The sequence below is a fragment of the Grammomys surdaster genome, unplaced genomic scaffold (genome assembly GCF_004785775.1).
Source record: "Grammomys surdaster isolate TR1022 unplaced genomic scaffold, NIH_TR_1.0 133, whole genome shotgun sequence".
Taxonomy (NCBI): domain Eukaryota; kingdom Metazoa; phylum Chordata; class Mammalia; order Rodentia; family Muridae; genus Grammomys; species Grammomys surdaster.
The window spans coordinates 3,229,920-3,244,113 of NW_021604591.1; the positions used below are offsets into that span (position 1 = coordinate 3,229,920).

At 50.3% G+C, this 14,194-nt stretch overlaps 1 protein-coding gene across 1 annotated transcript; it reads left to right on the forward strand.

The window, feature by feature from the left end:
• Positions 1–2,792: 2,792 nt before the first annotated feature.
• Positions 2,793–11,672, forward strand: Clec4f (C-type lectin domain family 4 member F). The gene is made up of 7 exons (XM_028762419.1): positions 2,793–2,950; positions 3,748–3,864; positions 4,168–4,251; positions 4,640–5,581; positions 9,758–9,909; positions 10,695–10,813; positions 11,312–11,672. The coding sequence occupies exons 1-7, from the start codon at positions 2,878–2,880 to the stop codon at positions 11,475–11,477; spliced, it is 1,653 nt and encodes a 550-aa protein (XP_028618252.1). The 5' UTR covers positions 2,793–2,877; the 3' UTR covers positions 11,478–11,672.
• The last annotated feature ends 2,522 nt before the right edge of the window (positions 11,673–14,194 follow it).

Here is a 14,194-nt window from a genome sequence, read left to right on the forward strand (position 1 = left end):
GCTCTTCTGGGTCTTGTTGTGCACGCCACCGCACGCGCACGCGATCCCTAGGCGCGAGCACTGCCCGACAGTGTCTTGGCTAGCAAGTAGCAAGATTAGCTCCATTCCTGGTTCACCCCAGGGATGGTAATACCACCCTGCAGAATGCCATATACTGTCCCCTGGGAAGCCTTAGTTCTCTTCTCATCCTATGTCCAATGAGCAACTAGAATTCCCCCCAACAGCATTTGTTTACATTTCCTTGTTTTGGGCTTCTGAGACAGAGTCTCATTCTGTAGCCCAGGTTAGCCTCAAGCTCACTATGTAGTCCAGGTTGGTCTCAAGCTTGGTGATCTTCCTGCCTCAGCCTCCAGAATGCTGAATTACATGTGTTATTATGTGTCTTAGTTACTTTTCTATTGCTGTGATAAGACACCATGGCCAAGGCAGCTTGTAAAAGAAAACGTTTTAATTGGGGCTCACAGTTGCAGGTGGCATCATGACCACCATGGTGAGGAGCATAGCAGCAGGCAGGCAGGCATGGTGCTGGAGCAGTACCTGAGGGCTTACAGACATAAGGCCAGGAGAGAGCTAACTAGGAGTGGCGTGGGCTCTTGGGACCTCCAAACCCACTGCCAGCGACACACCTCTTCCAGTAAAGCCATATCTACTTCCTTCTCAAACAGTTTCACCAACTGGAAACCAAACATTCAAATATGTGAGTCTACGGGGGCCATTCTCATTCAAACCACCACACAATGCCAGGCCCAAAGCAGTGTTTGCTCTCTTGGGAGAAGGTTACGGGTCTCATCCAGAAGCAGCATGTTGGACCCAGTCTTTTCTGTTTCCTTTAAATTAGTTGGGAAAACCTGGAGATATCACCATCATGGATACAATTGCTAATAATGAAGTCTTTGTGGGTGGTTCTCAACCTGTGGGTCAAAACCCCAATGACAACCTTCTATCTCCAAAAATATTTACGTTATGATTTATAACAGTAGCAAAATTCCAGTTATGAAGTAGCAACAATAGCTTTATGGTTGGGGATCACCACCACCTGAGGAACTGTATTAAAGGGTCACAGCATTAGGAAGGTTGAGAACCATTGGCTTAGGTGAAGGTGGATCCTGATTTGTATTCTCTGACTGCTCTTCTGACACCAAGCTGGGTTCCCCTGACATCCTTTCTTTCCAACAGCAGCTGTGCACCCATCATTTGATTGTCCTGAGGCTAACTCCCCGAGATAGCAGAGACCTCACAGACAGACAGCTCTGAGTCTTTTACAAGACTCTCCCCACTTCAGAAATCTGTGACTAGTAGGTTGCCAAGCAACCCATTCTTCTGCCTGTCTTACAGCCAATGCCATGGCATTCAGCTTTGATGTTTCAATGGAACAAACCATAGAACTATATGTGAACACTGGGTAGACTGTTAGAGTTTGTTGGAAGGGGTAGCCTGAGCCAATGGAAAGACTGGAAGAAGGTTTAGCAGCTCCTGAGCACCAAACTTCAGTATATGAGGAGTCAGGGTGAGATTGACCCTTCTGTATTTTCTTGTTCAAGTTTGTTTGCTTGAGAGAGACAAAAGTCAGCTGAAGATGACTTTGAACTTCTGATCCTTTCCTGTCTCTGTTGCCTGAGTTGTATGGTCACAGGTGTGTACACCTACACCTTGTTTAAAGACTGCCTGAGATGGAAGCCAGGGCCTTGTGAACCATGTGGTTTACCAACTGAGCTACAGCCTGAGCCCTACCTTGCTTAGGATTCTTGTGACTCCCTGTGAAGTCCTTCTCACAGGGACATTTGAGAGTAGGAGAGGGGATGGATGCTTCTAATCACGTGTGGTCTTTCTGGATCAGGTGGCTATCCCGGAGAGAACCTGAGTCATCTCACCAAATGAACTCAGGTATGCTCAGAGGGAATTCGTTATGATAACCAAGGATCCCCATTACCCAGGAGTCCTTGAGTCCTTGCAGGAACTCTGGCCTAGGTCCCAGCCAATGACCATATATGAAGCATGTCAGGTCCTTCCCTGTGATCAGTCTGTAAAGTTCTGAGGTTCGGAGTGGGCAGACACCCGATCTTTGCCTCCCCTACAAATTCTCTCACCTCATACACTGTTTTTGTTTGTTTGGTTTTTGAGACAGGGTCTCACTATGTGGATCTGGCTGGCCTAGAACTCACTCTGTAGACCAGCTTGGCCTCAAACTCAGAAATCAACTTGCCTCTGCCTCCCAAGTGCTGGGATTAAAGGTGTGCTACCTCTAGCCTGATGGAAAGCAGAGGCCAGCGCTGGCATCTTCACCTATCTCTTTCCACCCTTATTGAACAAGACTTTCTCCTTGGACCTGGAGCTGACTGATTCAGTAAGGCAGCCTGGCTAGAAAGCTGTAAGGATCTCCCTGCCTCGACCTCCCCAGCACTGTGACCCAGGCACATGCTGCTGTGCCCAGTTTTTGATATGGGTGTTGGGGATCCAAACTCTGGTCTTCTTGTTTAAGCAGCAAGCACTTTACTGACTGAGCCGACTCCTCAGCCCCACAAGGGCTCCCCTGTGAAGGTGGTGGTGCCCTTCCTAGGTGCAGATCTCATATTCCACTGAAGGAGATTGGGTGGTATGTGGCTCTGAGGCAGAGGCTGGTGTGGAGCTAGGGGAAGAAGGGAAGAGGGCTCTTGGGCTCTTGGACTCTGGAACGCCAAGAGGAGGGGCCAGTTGTAACATTGGGTTTCTACAGAGTCAGAGGGAGGAGGCAGGGCTGGGAAGTGGTCATGACCTCAGGAGAGCATAAATCAGGCTCCCACGGTGTGTGTTTCAGGCTCCTACTGTGTTTCAGGCTCCCACTGCTGTGGGCTTGCAGGACAGGCTTTAGAAACCAGTGGCAAGAATGGGTGCAGGAGGATGGAGGCAGAGCTGAACAGAGATATGGCTAGATTCTGGACAGACAACCAGTGTGTCTCCCTACAGCCCCAAGGTAAGGATATTTAGGGCTTCTGCCCATATCCTGCCCTCTGAGCCCATCTTTGCCAGTCCAGAGATTCGTATCATCCCTGCCTTGTTTCTGTTGTAAATAGATGGGTCAGAATAAGTGGGTCAGCAGAGGACCAGAACTCTGAGCACCCCAGGCTCTATATGAAACCTCCCAAAGCTCCTCTGCTGGTACAGTAACCTGATGTTAGGAAAAATGTGCTCTTGGAGTTCAGATGGGCCTGGCTTTGAATTCCAGCTTTGCATATGGCCTAGCTCCTGCATCCTCTGTGGCTGGTGCTCTCTGAGACCATTAGTGGGTGCACCCCTGGCTATTCCCAGGGAATAAATTCCCAGGAGGCCCAGGACAGCTACAACAACATTTTAAGCTCTGTGGAAGCCTCCAGGAATGAAACCATCCACCCCAGAGACGCTAGTGCTTGATTTGGTCAGGCTTGTTAGCAAGATGGGGGCGTGGAGGTCTGGACCCCTGCTGTGTACCTCCTTTCTATCTGCCTCCCTCCTTCACTTTCTTCTTTATTTATGATCACATTTCCACAGCAATGCTCTCTCCGTGGCTGGTTTTATGTCTAGGACACCACTGCAGCCTCTGTAGGTTGTGAGCCCCTGATCTTTGGCTGTTGCCTGTCCAGAGAGAACTTATCCTTTCCCTGCCTGTAGCTCCCTGTGAGAGGCATGGTGGTTGTTCTCATCTCTAATGGACAAGCCAGGGGGACTGTGTCAAGACCAACAGTTCTGGCCCTCCTTGCACTCTTACCCTGAGTCTTGGCTTCTCCCTTGCAGGACTGGGGCCTAAGTCAGCCACTCACATGGCTCCAAGGACACTGCGGCACGTCCAGGCCATTATGGCATTAATGGTGGTGACTGTGTTCTTCTCTCTCCTTGCTCTTTTTGTGGTGGGTAAGTTCTCAGGTGACTGTAGCCACAATTTACTCTACTTCTGTCCAAAGGTCCTAAGGGACCCAGACGACAGTCTTCTGGAGATTTCTGCTCTCTGAAGTAACATTTTAACACCAACCTAGGCCCAGACCTGGAGTCAACACAGCCCATTGTGCTGTGAGATGGCTCTCAAGAATGGAGGCTTTCCGGGGAACCTGGGGGGAGGGGGTCCTTGATGCTTCTCTCTTTCTGGAACCCAGCTTGTGTGGTCAGTCTACCATATCAGGGATATGAATTGAGCTGACCCAGGAATGGCTTTCTCAGCTTCACAGCCTTGGAGACGTGAGCAGAATAAAGATCTTCCCTTCAAAGCCTCACTTTCGAGAGCCAACGACTCTGGATATGACAGTGAGTAGTTACAGTGAGGACACACCGCAGGGAGCTGGGTGTGGGGTGTGGGGCACAGACCCTGGTTTCAGCTTCTGTTCCCACACCTAGCTCCAGATCCCACCTTCCTCCTAAAAAATATTGTAAAGTTATTTTTTGATCAGAATGTTCCTTAATGTTCTAGCACTATAGAAACAGAGGAGCTTGAGGTAGCTGATCACATTGTGTTAATAGCTGGGAAGCAGAGAGCTATGACACCAGTGCTCGTGTGTGTGTGTGTGTGTGTGTGTGTGTGTGTGTGTGTGTGTGTAATGTTCCCTACTCAGGAACATTAAGGAACGTTCTAATTTGCCACCCAAGCTTCCCCACATGACAGACCTTAATGGTGCTTCCTGTTTCCTCTTTTCAGATTATTCCCAATTTTACAGCGGGGTAGAAATGCAAGAGGCTTTCCAGAGGCTTAGGGGCTATGAGGAGAATTCTAGCATCTGTCACAAGGAGATACAGATATTGAAGTACCGAGTGGACAATGTCAGTTCTCAGGTGCAGTTGCTCGGGGGCCATCTGGAGGATGCCAGCGCTGACATCCAGCAGACAAAAGATGTACTGAAGGGCTCTGGAGCCTTGGCTTTGGAGAGCCAGGCACTGAGAAATTCCTTGGAGGTGGCCAGTGCTGATATCCATAGTCTGAGAGGTGATTTGGAAAAGGCAAATGCTATGACTTCCCAAACCCAAGGTCTCTTAAAAAGCAGCACAGAAAACACCAGTGCTGAGCTCCACATGCTGGGCAGAGGCCTGGAGGAAGCCCAGTCTGAGATCCTGGCATTGAGGGGAAGTCTGCAGAGTTCAAATGACCTCAGCTCCCAGACCCAGAGCTTTCTCCAGCACAGCATGAATAACATTAGTGCTGAGATCCAGGCCGTGAGAGATGATATGGAAAGGACTGGTGATGAGATGAACTCATTAAAGAAAGCGCTGGAAACACTTACTGCTCAGACTCAAAAAGCAAACGGCAACCTGGAGCAGACAGATGCCCAGATCCAAGGGTTAAAAGCTGAGTTGAAAAGCACCAGTTCTTTGAACTCCAAGATTGAGGTGGTCAATGGCCAATTGAAAGATGCCAGCAGAGAATTACAAACTCTGAGAAGGGACCTGAGTGATGTCTCAGCTTTGAAGTCCAACATCCAGATGCTACAGAGCAACCTTCAGAAAGTCAAGGCAGAGATGCAGAGTTTGAAAACAGATCTGGAGGCTATCAAAACTCTCACTGCCAAGATTCAGGGGGAACAGAATGGCCTGAGGGCCCTGCAGGAAGCTGTGGCTGCCCAGAAGCAAGAACAGAAGGCTCAGAGTAAGTAGAGGTGTGTGTGTGTGTGTGTGTGTGTCTGTGTGTGTGTGTGTGTGTGTGTCTGTGTGTGTGTGTGTCTGTGTGTGTGTGTGTGTCTGTGTCTGTCTGGGGAGGGTAAGCCTCTGGGGAGGGTGATGACCTCTGACCCTTTAGCTTCTTTGCTTACCTAACCATGTAGGAAGGAGGATGGTGCTAGAGATGGGATCACATTCAGGGAGATAAGGCAGCCTGAGTAGCCTAGGATGGCTTCTAATCCAGCCAATCTCAAAACAACCGTACACAGGAAAGACGTGAGGACCACCAGCTGGACAGAGCTCTGCATCTGACCTGCTGCTTTCAGAAGCCATGAGACTTTGGACAAGGTCCTCCCTGAGCTTTGCTACTCAGCTCGCTGTAATCTCAGCAGAGGCAGCGGCAGGAGGAGCACTATGAGTTCCTGGCCAGCCTGGACTGGGCTACATACTAAGTTTGAGAGCAGCCTGGACTATCCATCTCTGTCTCAAAAAGAAACAAACAAGGCTAGAGAGATGACCCAGCAGTTGGGAACACCGGTTGCACTTCCAGTGTTCAATTCCCACCACTCATACAGTGGCCATCTGCAACTTCAGCTCCATGAGATCCGAGGGCACTAAGCATTTATTTGGTGGACAGGAATATATGCCAACAAAATTCCCAAACACATAAAATTAAAGAAAAACCACAACAAACAAAACTGAATGAAGTTTTTAAAAAGTGGTTGACCATCATGGTGGCACATCTATATTCCCGGCACTCAGGAAGTGGAGGCAGGAGAATGAGGAGTCCAAGGCCAACCTCACCTACACAGTGAGTTTGAGGATGTCCTGGAATATGTAAGATCCTACATCCGAAATGAGGATAACAGGATTGTTTCACATCCAGAGTGAGCAGGTTGACACACATGAAGACTTTAAACAGTGCACCAGGACCCACTCATGCGGCTGAGGCTTACTGAGGCATTACTGTCAGGGCATAGAGACAGAGAAACATGTTCCCTCCATCACAGCCTGGTGGGCTATGAGGGCAGGCTTGCAGAAATGACACACAGACAATAGAAAGGGATGAGGGGGGAAGCAGGGACTGGGGACTGGGGACTGGGATGAAGAAAGAGCCAAAGAAGGGGAGAAGGACTTTCCTTTCTAGTGTGTGCACCACAGAGAGATCAGATGAGAAGGTCTGGGGCTGACTTCTGAAACCTGTTAGCTGCATGACAGGCACACAGGGCAAGAGAACAACAAGTTAATAGGCATGGGGACAGGAATCTGGGGTTCTGGAAACTCCCAGAAGATGAGAAGCCTGTGGAAAAGAGGGCAACTTTCTCAGGTGGGGATTCAGTGTGCAGTAGGCAGTGGCCAGAACCCTTGCTTTCCAGCCAATTCATATGTACCTTCATAAAAAGCTGCTTACAACCTAGTAATGTTAGAGAGGGCCCCTTGAGAACAGTGCACCAGAGACCACGGGCTGCCTGGGAGACACACAACGAACAGGGAAAGGCTCTGGGCCTGCAACTCCTCCTCCAAAAGCTGGGAACTGCTGGAGGGTGGCAAGGAGACTCCCTACAAGGCTTGGCTTCCCAGTCTCCCTCAGAGATAAGGAGTAGAAAGTGCAGACCTCACTTGCTGGATCTGGAATTCCTTCTGGAGATTCACAGGCTGCGTTGACTAGGATAGAGGCCTGAGCTGTAGGCTCTTGGATGTTGGTTCTAGGCTGTGGACATAGATTTGGTCATGAGATGTTGGTTCTGGTGGCAGCAATGGGGTGGTGACATTTGCATGCATATAGCAAGGTGCACCATGAGGAGAAGGATGTGGGTGGTGGAGGGAAGCCAAGCCTCATGGGGTTAGAAGTGTGTCTGAAGAAGAGAGCATATGAAATATTGATCATGTGACAGGTACGGAGAGGCAGATATGAGAAGACAGCCACAGAGCTTGCAGGATGATGCTGTGTTCCATTCAAATTCATTGCTAGTGTTTTGGTGAACTCACTTGAGATGGGCTTTCTAGATTCTGATAGACCTGGTTTGAGAGTGAGAGAAAGAAGCAGAGAAGCAGCAAATAGAGAGGTAAAGAGAGAAAGAGGGTGAGGGAGGGGTAGAAAGGGAGAGAGAGAGAGAGAGAGAGAGAGAGAGAGAGAGAGAGAGAGAGAGCGCCTGAGTGGAGTAGGTAGTTTGTCAATGAGGTTGAGAGTGGAGGAGGTCACCTGGAACAGCAGCAGAGGGTTGGCACTTGGTGTGCCTCCTCTGGGTGGAGTGGGCAGTGACTCACATGGTGAAAGAGGCTGTAGGGACTGGAGAACGGGAGGGAAGTGATTTCTGGAGTGGCTGCTGCAGAGCTGACCATGTGGGACTCTGTGGGCAGTTCCCAGGACCTGCTCTGCTGTCTGTGTCCTGAGAAGCCTGAAGCCTTCCCTGCTTCATGCCTCTGCTCACCTCGCCCTGTTGTCCTCACACCCTCTTTGGCGTTCTGTTGCAGCATCAGCAACTACTGCTTCTACACTTTGGGGTATACTATGGAAGGTGTCTCCCTCTGGCCCCCACCCCCCAGGAAAAAGAAAACATAAAAGTTTGGCTCTGGAGCTGAGACCTTTTGACCTGGATGCAGCCTGGTCCCAGAACTTTAGGAAAATCTTCTAGGTGCTTCTAGTAGCAGCCATGCTTTGAGTTTTCCTCCCCTCCTTCTTCAGTGTGTGTAGTATATAGAGGCCAGATTGTCTTCCTCAATCTCTCTCCACGTGATCCATCCATCCATCCATCCATCCATCCATCCATCCATGATCTCTCAGGCTGTCTTTAAACATGGTATCTAACCAAGGATGACTTGAGCCTCTTATCTTCCTATTTCCACCTCCTTGGGTTCTGGAACTACAGAAGTGCCCTGTTATGTGTGGTTCACACAGGACTGTGGCCAGAACTTGATTGCTTTCTGCACAACAGCCAAGTACTCTACCCACTGAGCTACATCCACCTTTTTTGGGGAGACAATGTTTCTCATTCCATTAAGCAAACTGGTCAATGGACTTAAGAGAATTGCTGTCTCCCACTCCCAACACTGAGATTATAGGCACAGCATGCAGTGCCCTGGGCTTGGGTACTGGGAGCTGAACTAGATAGACCTTCATGCTTGTGTAGCAGAGCCCTTCAATCTTTTCTTTAAGGACAAAACAGGCAGTATTTTAGGCTTCTGTGTTGTAGGGTCTCTGTCCTGCAGAACTACCTCCTGCTGCAGCATTGAGATGGAGCACCACGGATATCACACAGATGTGGTCCAGTAAGACTTTCTGAGAGGAGGCTGCTGGGGTGCAGTTTGTCCACTCTTGTTTTAACTTCAGACAGTGCCAGAATCACCCACAGGCTTGGCAGAACCATGGCGTGTGTTAAAGGGCATTTGGGGGCTGAACAGAGAAGGAACGTTCATCTTAGCCAGTTTCCTGGTGATGCTGGCATAGCCAGGTGAGGACCACATGTTGAGAATTCCTGCTTCGAACACTCACCATCTTTCTCTGAGACCTCAGTTCTTGTGTCGCCATAATGTTTCTGCCTGATTAAAAGTACCTTCTTCCTGGGTGGGCCAGGTGGCTCAGTAGGTAAAATGCTTGTCACTAAGCCTGACAACCTGAATTTGATCCCTAGAACCTGAATGGTGAGAAGGGAGAACTGACTCCTGCACGCTGTCCTCTGACCTCCACGTGTGTGCTGTGGCACATGCATGTGACACTCATCTAATAAATTTAAACACGTCCAGGGTGCCTTCATCCTGTTTCAGCTTCTCTAGCTTGAGCACTCTTACAGAGGAAGGGAATATGCATTGGAGTCTGTGGATGGAGATGGAGTCAGGAAGAGAAAGAGATTACAAGATGCAGGATTGGAAGCAGATGGAAGTGGCTGGTGACAGTCATTGAGGGGGCGAGTATTGAATACCGGAAAGCAGGCATCTGCAGAGAGTGTGATGGGTGACAAAGCTGAGACTCCCCAGGAGTGGGACACCTAGGTGCCCTGGAATGCTGCCTGTAAATGGGGCCCTGTGACTGGGGAGTGGGGTCCCAGCCCTGCTCCTGGAACACAGCATCGGGAATTGTGCTTTTTCCAAAGTCAGACCTGGTAGAGCAGAGCTGGCTTTGGGACACTCTCTGCTCCTGACTCTCTCTCCCTGACCTCTGTTCTAGATCAGGCTCTCCAGCTTGCCATGCAGGACTGGAAGTACTTCAATGGAAATGTGTATTTCTTTTCTCGTGACAAGAAGTCATGGCACGAGGCTGAGAAGTTCTGTATGTCCCAGGGAGCGCACCTGGCTTCGGTGACCTCTCAGGAGGAGCAGGTCAGAGCTGAGGGCCTGGGGCAGGCTGAGAGTGGGGTATGGTTAGGGACACAAAAACTTTAGCTTTTGTCCTCCTAATGGGTGGCAGAGTCCCTCATGCTCCCATTAAGCAAGGAGCAAATATTTACTGAGTTCCCAAGAGTTCTCTGTACTGAGACAGAAGTGTGGTCAGCTACTGCCACCTGTTCAGGGAAGGAGGAAGACATACAGGCCTCAGCAGACGTCAGCAGGAAGAGAAGAAGAAAGACACCTGTGACACTCTTCAATGTAGGAGGTGTTTCTCTGTCACTCTCCCTCAGCCCCTGCCAGTCTTCCTTTCTGGGCATCAGTCTGGGTTGAAATACCCAGTGGCTGTGGAGGGCTGGAGAAGAGGAGAGCCTGGCCCTCTGGGAGCTAGACTCACTCCCAAGCATCTAGGACTGTTCACGGAAATGCTGTCCATCAGGCTGACGGAGGATGATGCTAAGTTTGACTTAACCTGCAGAATTGTCCATTCCTTGTGGGTCTCCCAGGACTTGTACGGTGCTGCTAAGAATAAAGTGGGATGAGGATTTCTGTCCCAGCAAAGTCACATCCCTTTTCAAATGTGAGGGCAGAACCATTGAAAACAAGTCAATATGGGGGAAGATGAGACCTCCCCAGAGAGACCTATCTGCTGCTCTAGAGACTGGATAAGCCACAGAAGGTTCTGGAAGCTCCTGAATTGAGATGGGCTCCCTGATTAGGGTTCAAGGAAGGGATGGTCCAAAGAGTCAGCTTCTCACAGCCCTGCCTCCTTTGCACAGGCATTCCTGGTGCAGACCACGGGTGGTGCACACTATTGGATCGGGCTCACTGACCAGGGCACAGAGGGCAACTGGCGCTGGGTGGATGGGACATCATTCAACTATGCCCAGAGCAAAGGGTGAGTCTAACCTCTGTCTAGCTTTGTCTAGGCATTGTCTGCCTCGGGCAGGCGTCACTGTTCTTTGTTTATGGTCCTGTCTATCGAGTGTTAGTATGTGTATGTGTGTGTATGGTATATACACGTGTTTATACATATACGTGATGAGTGTGACATGCATGGTGTGTGATGTGCAGTGTTTGTGGTATCTAAGATGACATGTAATATGTTGACCTCTGAGGCCAGTAGAACAGCCTCTAGAAAGGACAGGCCTTAGGATTCACAGGCCAGTTGCCTTCCTGCTTTTCTGATTTCATCGATTCGTTTGTTTCCTCCAAGTGTTGAATTCTGTGGAAGATTCCCCTTCAGAACCCAGATCATCAGTAACAGAGGGAGGGCAGACCCAGCAGGCCACTGTGAGGACTCCTCTAGCCCCAGTCCTGCCCCCATCCTGAGGTCTCTTTATGCATGGGGAAGGAATACCGCTTTGTACAGCAGAGTAAAACCATGTTCTTCCAGGTTTTGGGAGAAAAATCAGCCTGACAACTGGAGACACAGGAAAGGGGAGTTTGAGGATTGTGTCCATATACACAAGCTGTGGAACGACATGGCCTGTGGGTCCGCCTACCCCTGGGTGTGCAAGAAGTCCATAGATTGGTCTGCGGCCAGAGTGGGCCAGAACTGAGTCTTTCCTCCCGAGACTCCTACAGCCTTGAACTCACTTCAGGGCTTCTTGTGTCCTGTGTTACCCTGTTGTTTTGCCATTTGACATATGCTTGCTTCCTTCTTGAAGATAAGCCCTGCGTGCTGGTGTCCCCTCAGTGCCCCAACATGTCTGCCCAGATAGGCCCTCAATAAATACTCATTGAATGAACAGAAACCTGGTTCTTGATAATCCCTGCAGCTGCTTTCACACCCACACTTCCCTGGACTGGCCCCTCCTTCCCTAGGTGCTTTCTGTTCCTACAGGTACACTTCTCAGTGACTGTTCCAACAGCAGCTGGGGCCTCACAGGAACTACAGGGCCTTCCTAAGTCCCTTCCTAAGTCAGTGCTGCCTTCGGCAGGAGGCAGGGTCAGCTCTCCCGCTCTCACGCCCTCAGGTTGATTCACCTGCACCCACGCCTCCAGAGCCAGCTCCACTGTGCTGCACAGTCAAGGTGCAGGGCCAGCTCTCCCAAGTGCTGCAGCCTGTGAGGGGCTGGGCTAGCTCTCCCACTCACACCCTCTGGACTGGCTCACCCATGCCTTCTCATGTCAGGGCCAGCTTCATTGTGTTGCCCAGACGGGATGTAGGGCCTGTTCTCCCAAGCACTGGGGCTATCGAGGGACAGGGCCAGCCCATCTGCTCTCATTACCCCAGGGCCAGCTCACCTGACTGTCATAGGTGGAGAGGGGTGAGGGGGTGGGAGGACATCACCCCTCTACCCATCCCACCTCTCGGTAGACAAGTGATTGGGCCAGCTTTCCCTTTCTCTCATCCTCAGGGATGGCTCAACCATACTCACCTCAACCGAGGCCATTACTATGGTGCTGCTCAGGAGAGGTACAGGGCTTGCTTTCTCAAGTGCTCCAGCCAGTGAGGAGCAGGACCAGCTCTCCTACCCTCATGAGCCTGTGGGCAGTGTTCCTGACCGCCGCAGGTGGTGAGGTGAAAGGGGTCAGAAGGCACCACCTCACACCCATGCCACCTCATGGCAGACAAATGGCATGGCCAGCCTTCCCACATTCTCACCCTTGGGAGCTGCCTCACCTGTGCCCCCACCATTAGGGTCAGCCTTGCTGTGATTTCCAGATGGGGTTCAGGGCCTGCTCTCCCAAGTGCTGCTGCTGGTGAAGGGCAGGGGCTAGCTTTCCTGAGCTCATGACCCTGTGAGCAGCTTTCCTGACTGCCAGAGGCAGTGAGGAACTGGGGGTATCACCTCTACACCTGGGCCACCCCATCCATGGCAGATGAGTGTCAGGGATGGCTCTCCTACACTCGTGTCTTGGGGCCAGCTCACCCACACCCCTGTTATCAGGGTCAGCTCCACTGTGTTGCCTGGGCAAGGTGCAGGGCTTGCTTTTTTGTGTGCTCCCAGAGGTAAAAGATGGAACCAGCTCTCCAGAGTGCCACATTCAGTGACGGATGTGCCAGTTTTACACAGCCCCTGAACATCCATGTGGTCCCCAGTGACTGCCCTGATCAGAGATATCCCATGTTCTCCAGTGGTTATATGAGTCAGGGACATCAACATTCAACCTCTTCCTTTGTGTAGCCATGGACTCAGACGTGGTCTTCAGCCACAGGTCTCAATGGGACCTCACCATGGCCTCAGCTCTCGGGGATGGCCACTCACAGCAGGCTCCTCCTCTCTACCTTCAAGTTCCATCTCTTTTCATCATGCTCAGGATGCTCCGCTCCTCTCTCTCTCATCTGACCACTAAGTACTTGCACATTGTGGTGGCTCCTGCTGCAGGCTGCCCACACCTTTGACAGGTCCCTGGGTGACATCCTCCATCCACGCTGCATGGCATGTTGGCAACCGGGTGTCTATGACCCACCTATGCAGTGCACTATGCATGGACCCACAGGTCTGTGAGTGGCATGGTGATCCACAAGTCTGTCTTTCTGTCTTTCTCCTTATGCGTTATGCAATAGGATTTTATCATCAGTTTGAAAATTCAACTAATAGCCTTGGCAATAGCCTGAGATGTTTGGGTGCTTCCACTGGACTCCTTTGGTTAATGGCTTGAGCAGATGTTATCCAATTCTGGCACGGTAAGTTTTACTCGGTGGAAAGTTGTCTAGTTGGGGCATTGTATCCCTTGTTATTTGGTGACTCAATTATATGTATATATAATTTAGGTTTTTTTGCTTTATGTAGTAGTTTGAATACGGATGTCCCCCCATAGACTCAAGTGTTTGAATGGGTGGCCTATAGGTAGTGACACTATTAGGAGGTGTGGCCTTGTTGGAGTAGGTGTGGTCTTGTGGGAGGAAGTGTGTCATTGTGGAGGTGGGCTTTGAGGTCTCCTATGCCTGAGCTACAATCAGTGTGGCTCACAGTCTTCTGCTGCTGCCTGAGGATCAAGTTGTAGATAGCTCCTTCTCTAGCACTGTCTGCCTGCATGCCACTGTGCTTCCCACCATGACAACAATGGGCAAAACCTCTGAAACTGTAAGCTAGGCCCAATTAAATGTTGTTCTTTAAAGGGTTGCCATGGTCATGGTATCTCTTCACAGCAATAAAACCCTAACTAAAGCAGAAGTTGTTACCAAGAGTGGGGTGTTGTTGTGCTAGGACTGGCCATGCTTTTGTTTGGAGGAATTTTGATTTTGGAACTTTGAGTTAGGAAAGTCTTGAAATACTTTAAGTGTTGCTTAAGGGGTCATCTTAGTAGGAACATGGAAGACAGTGGT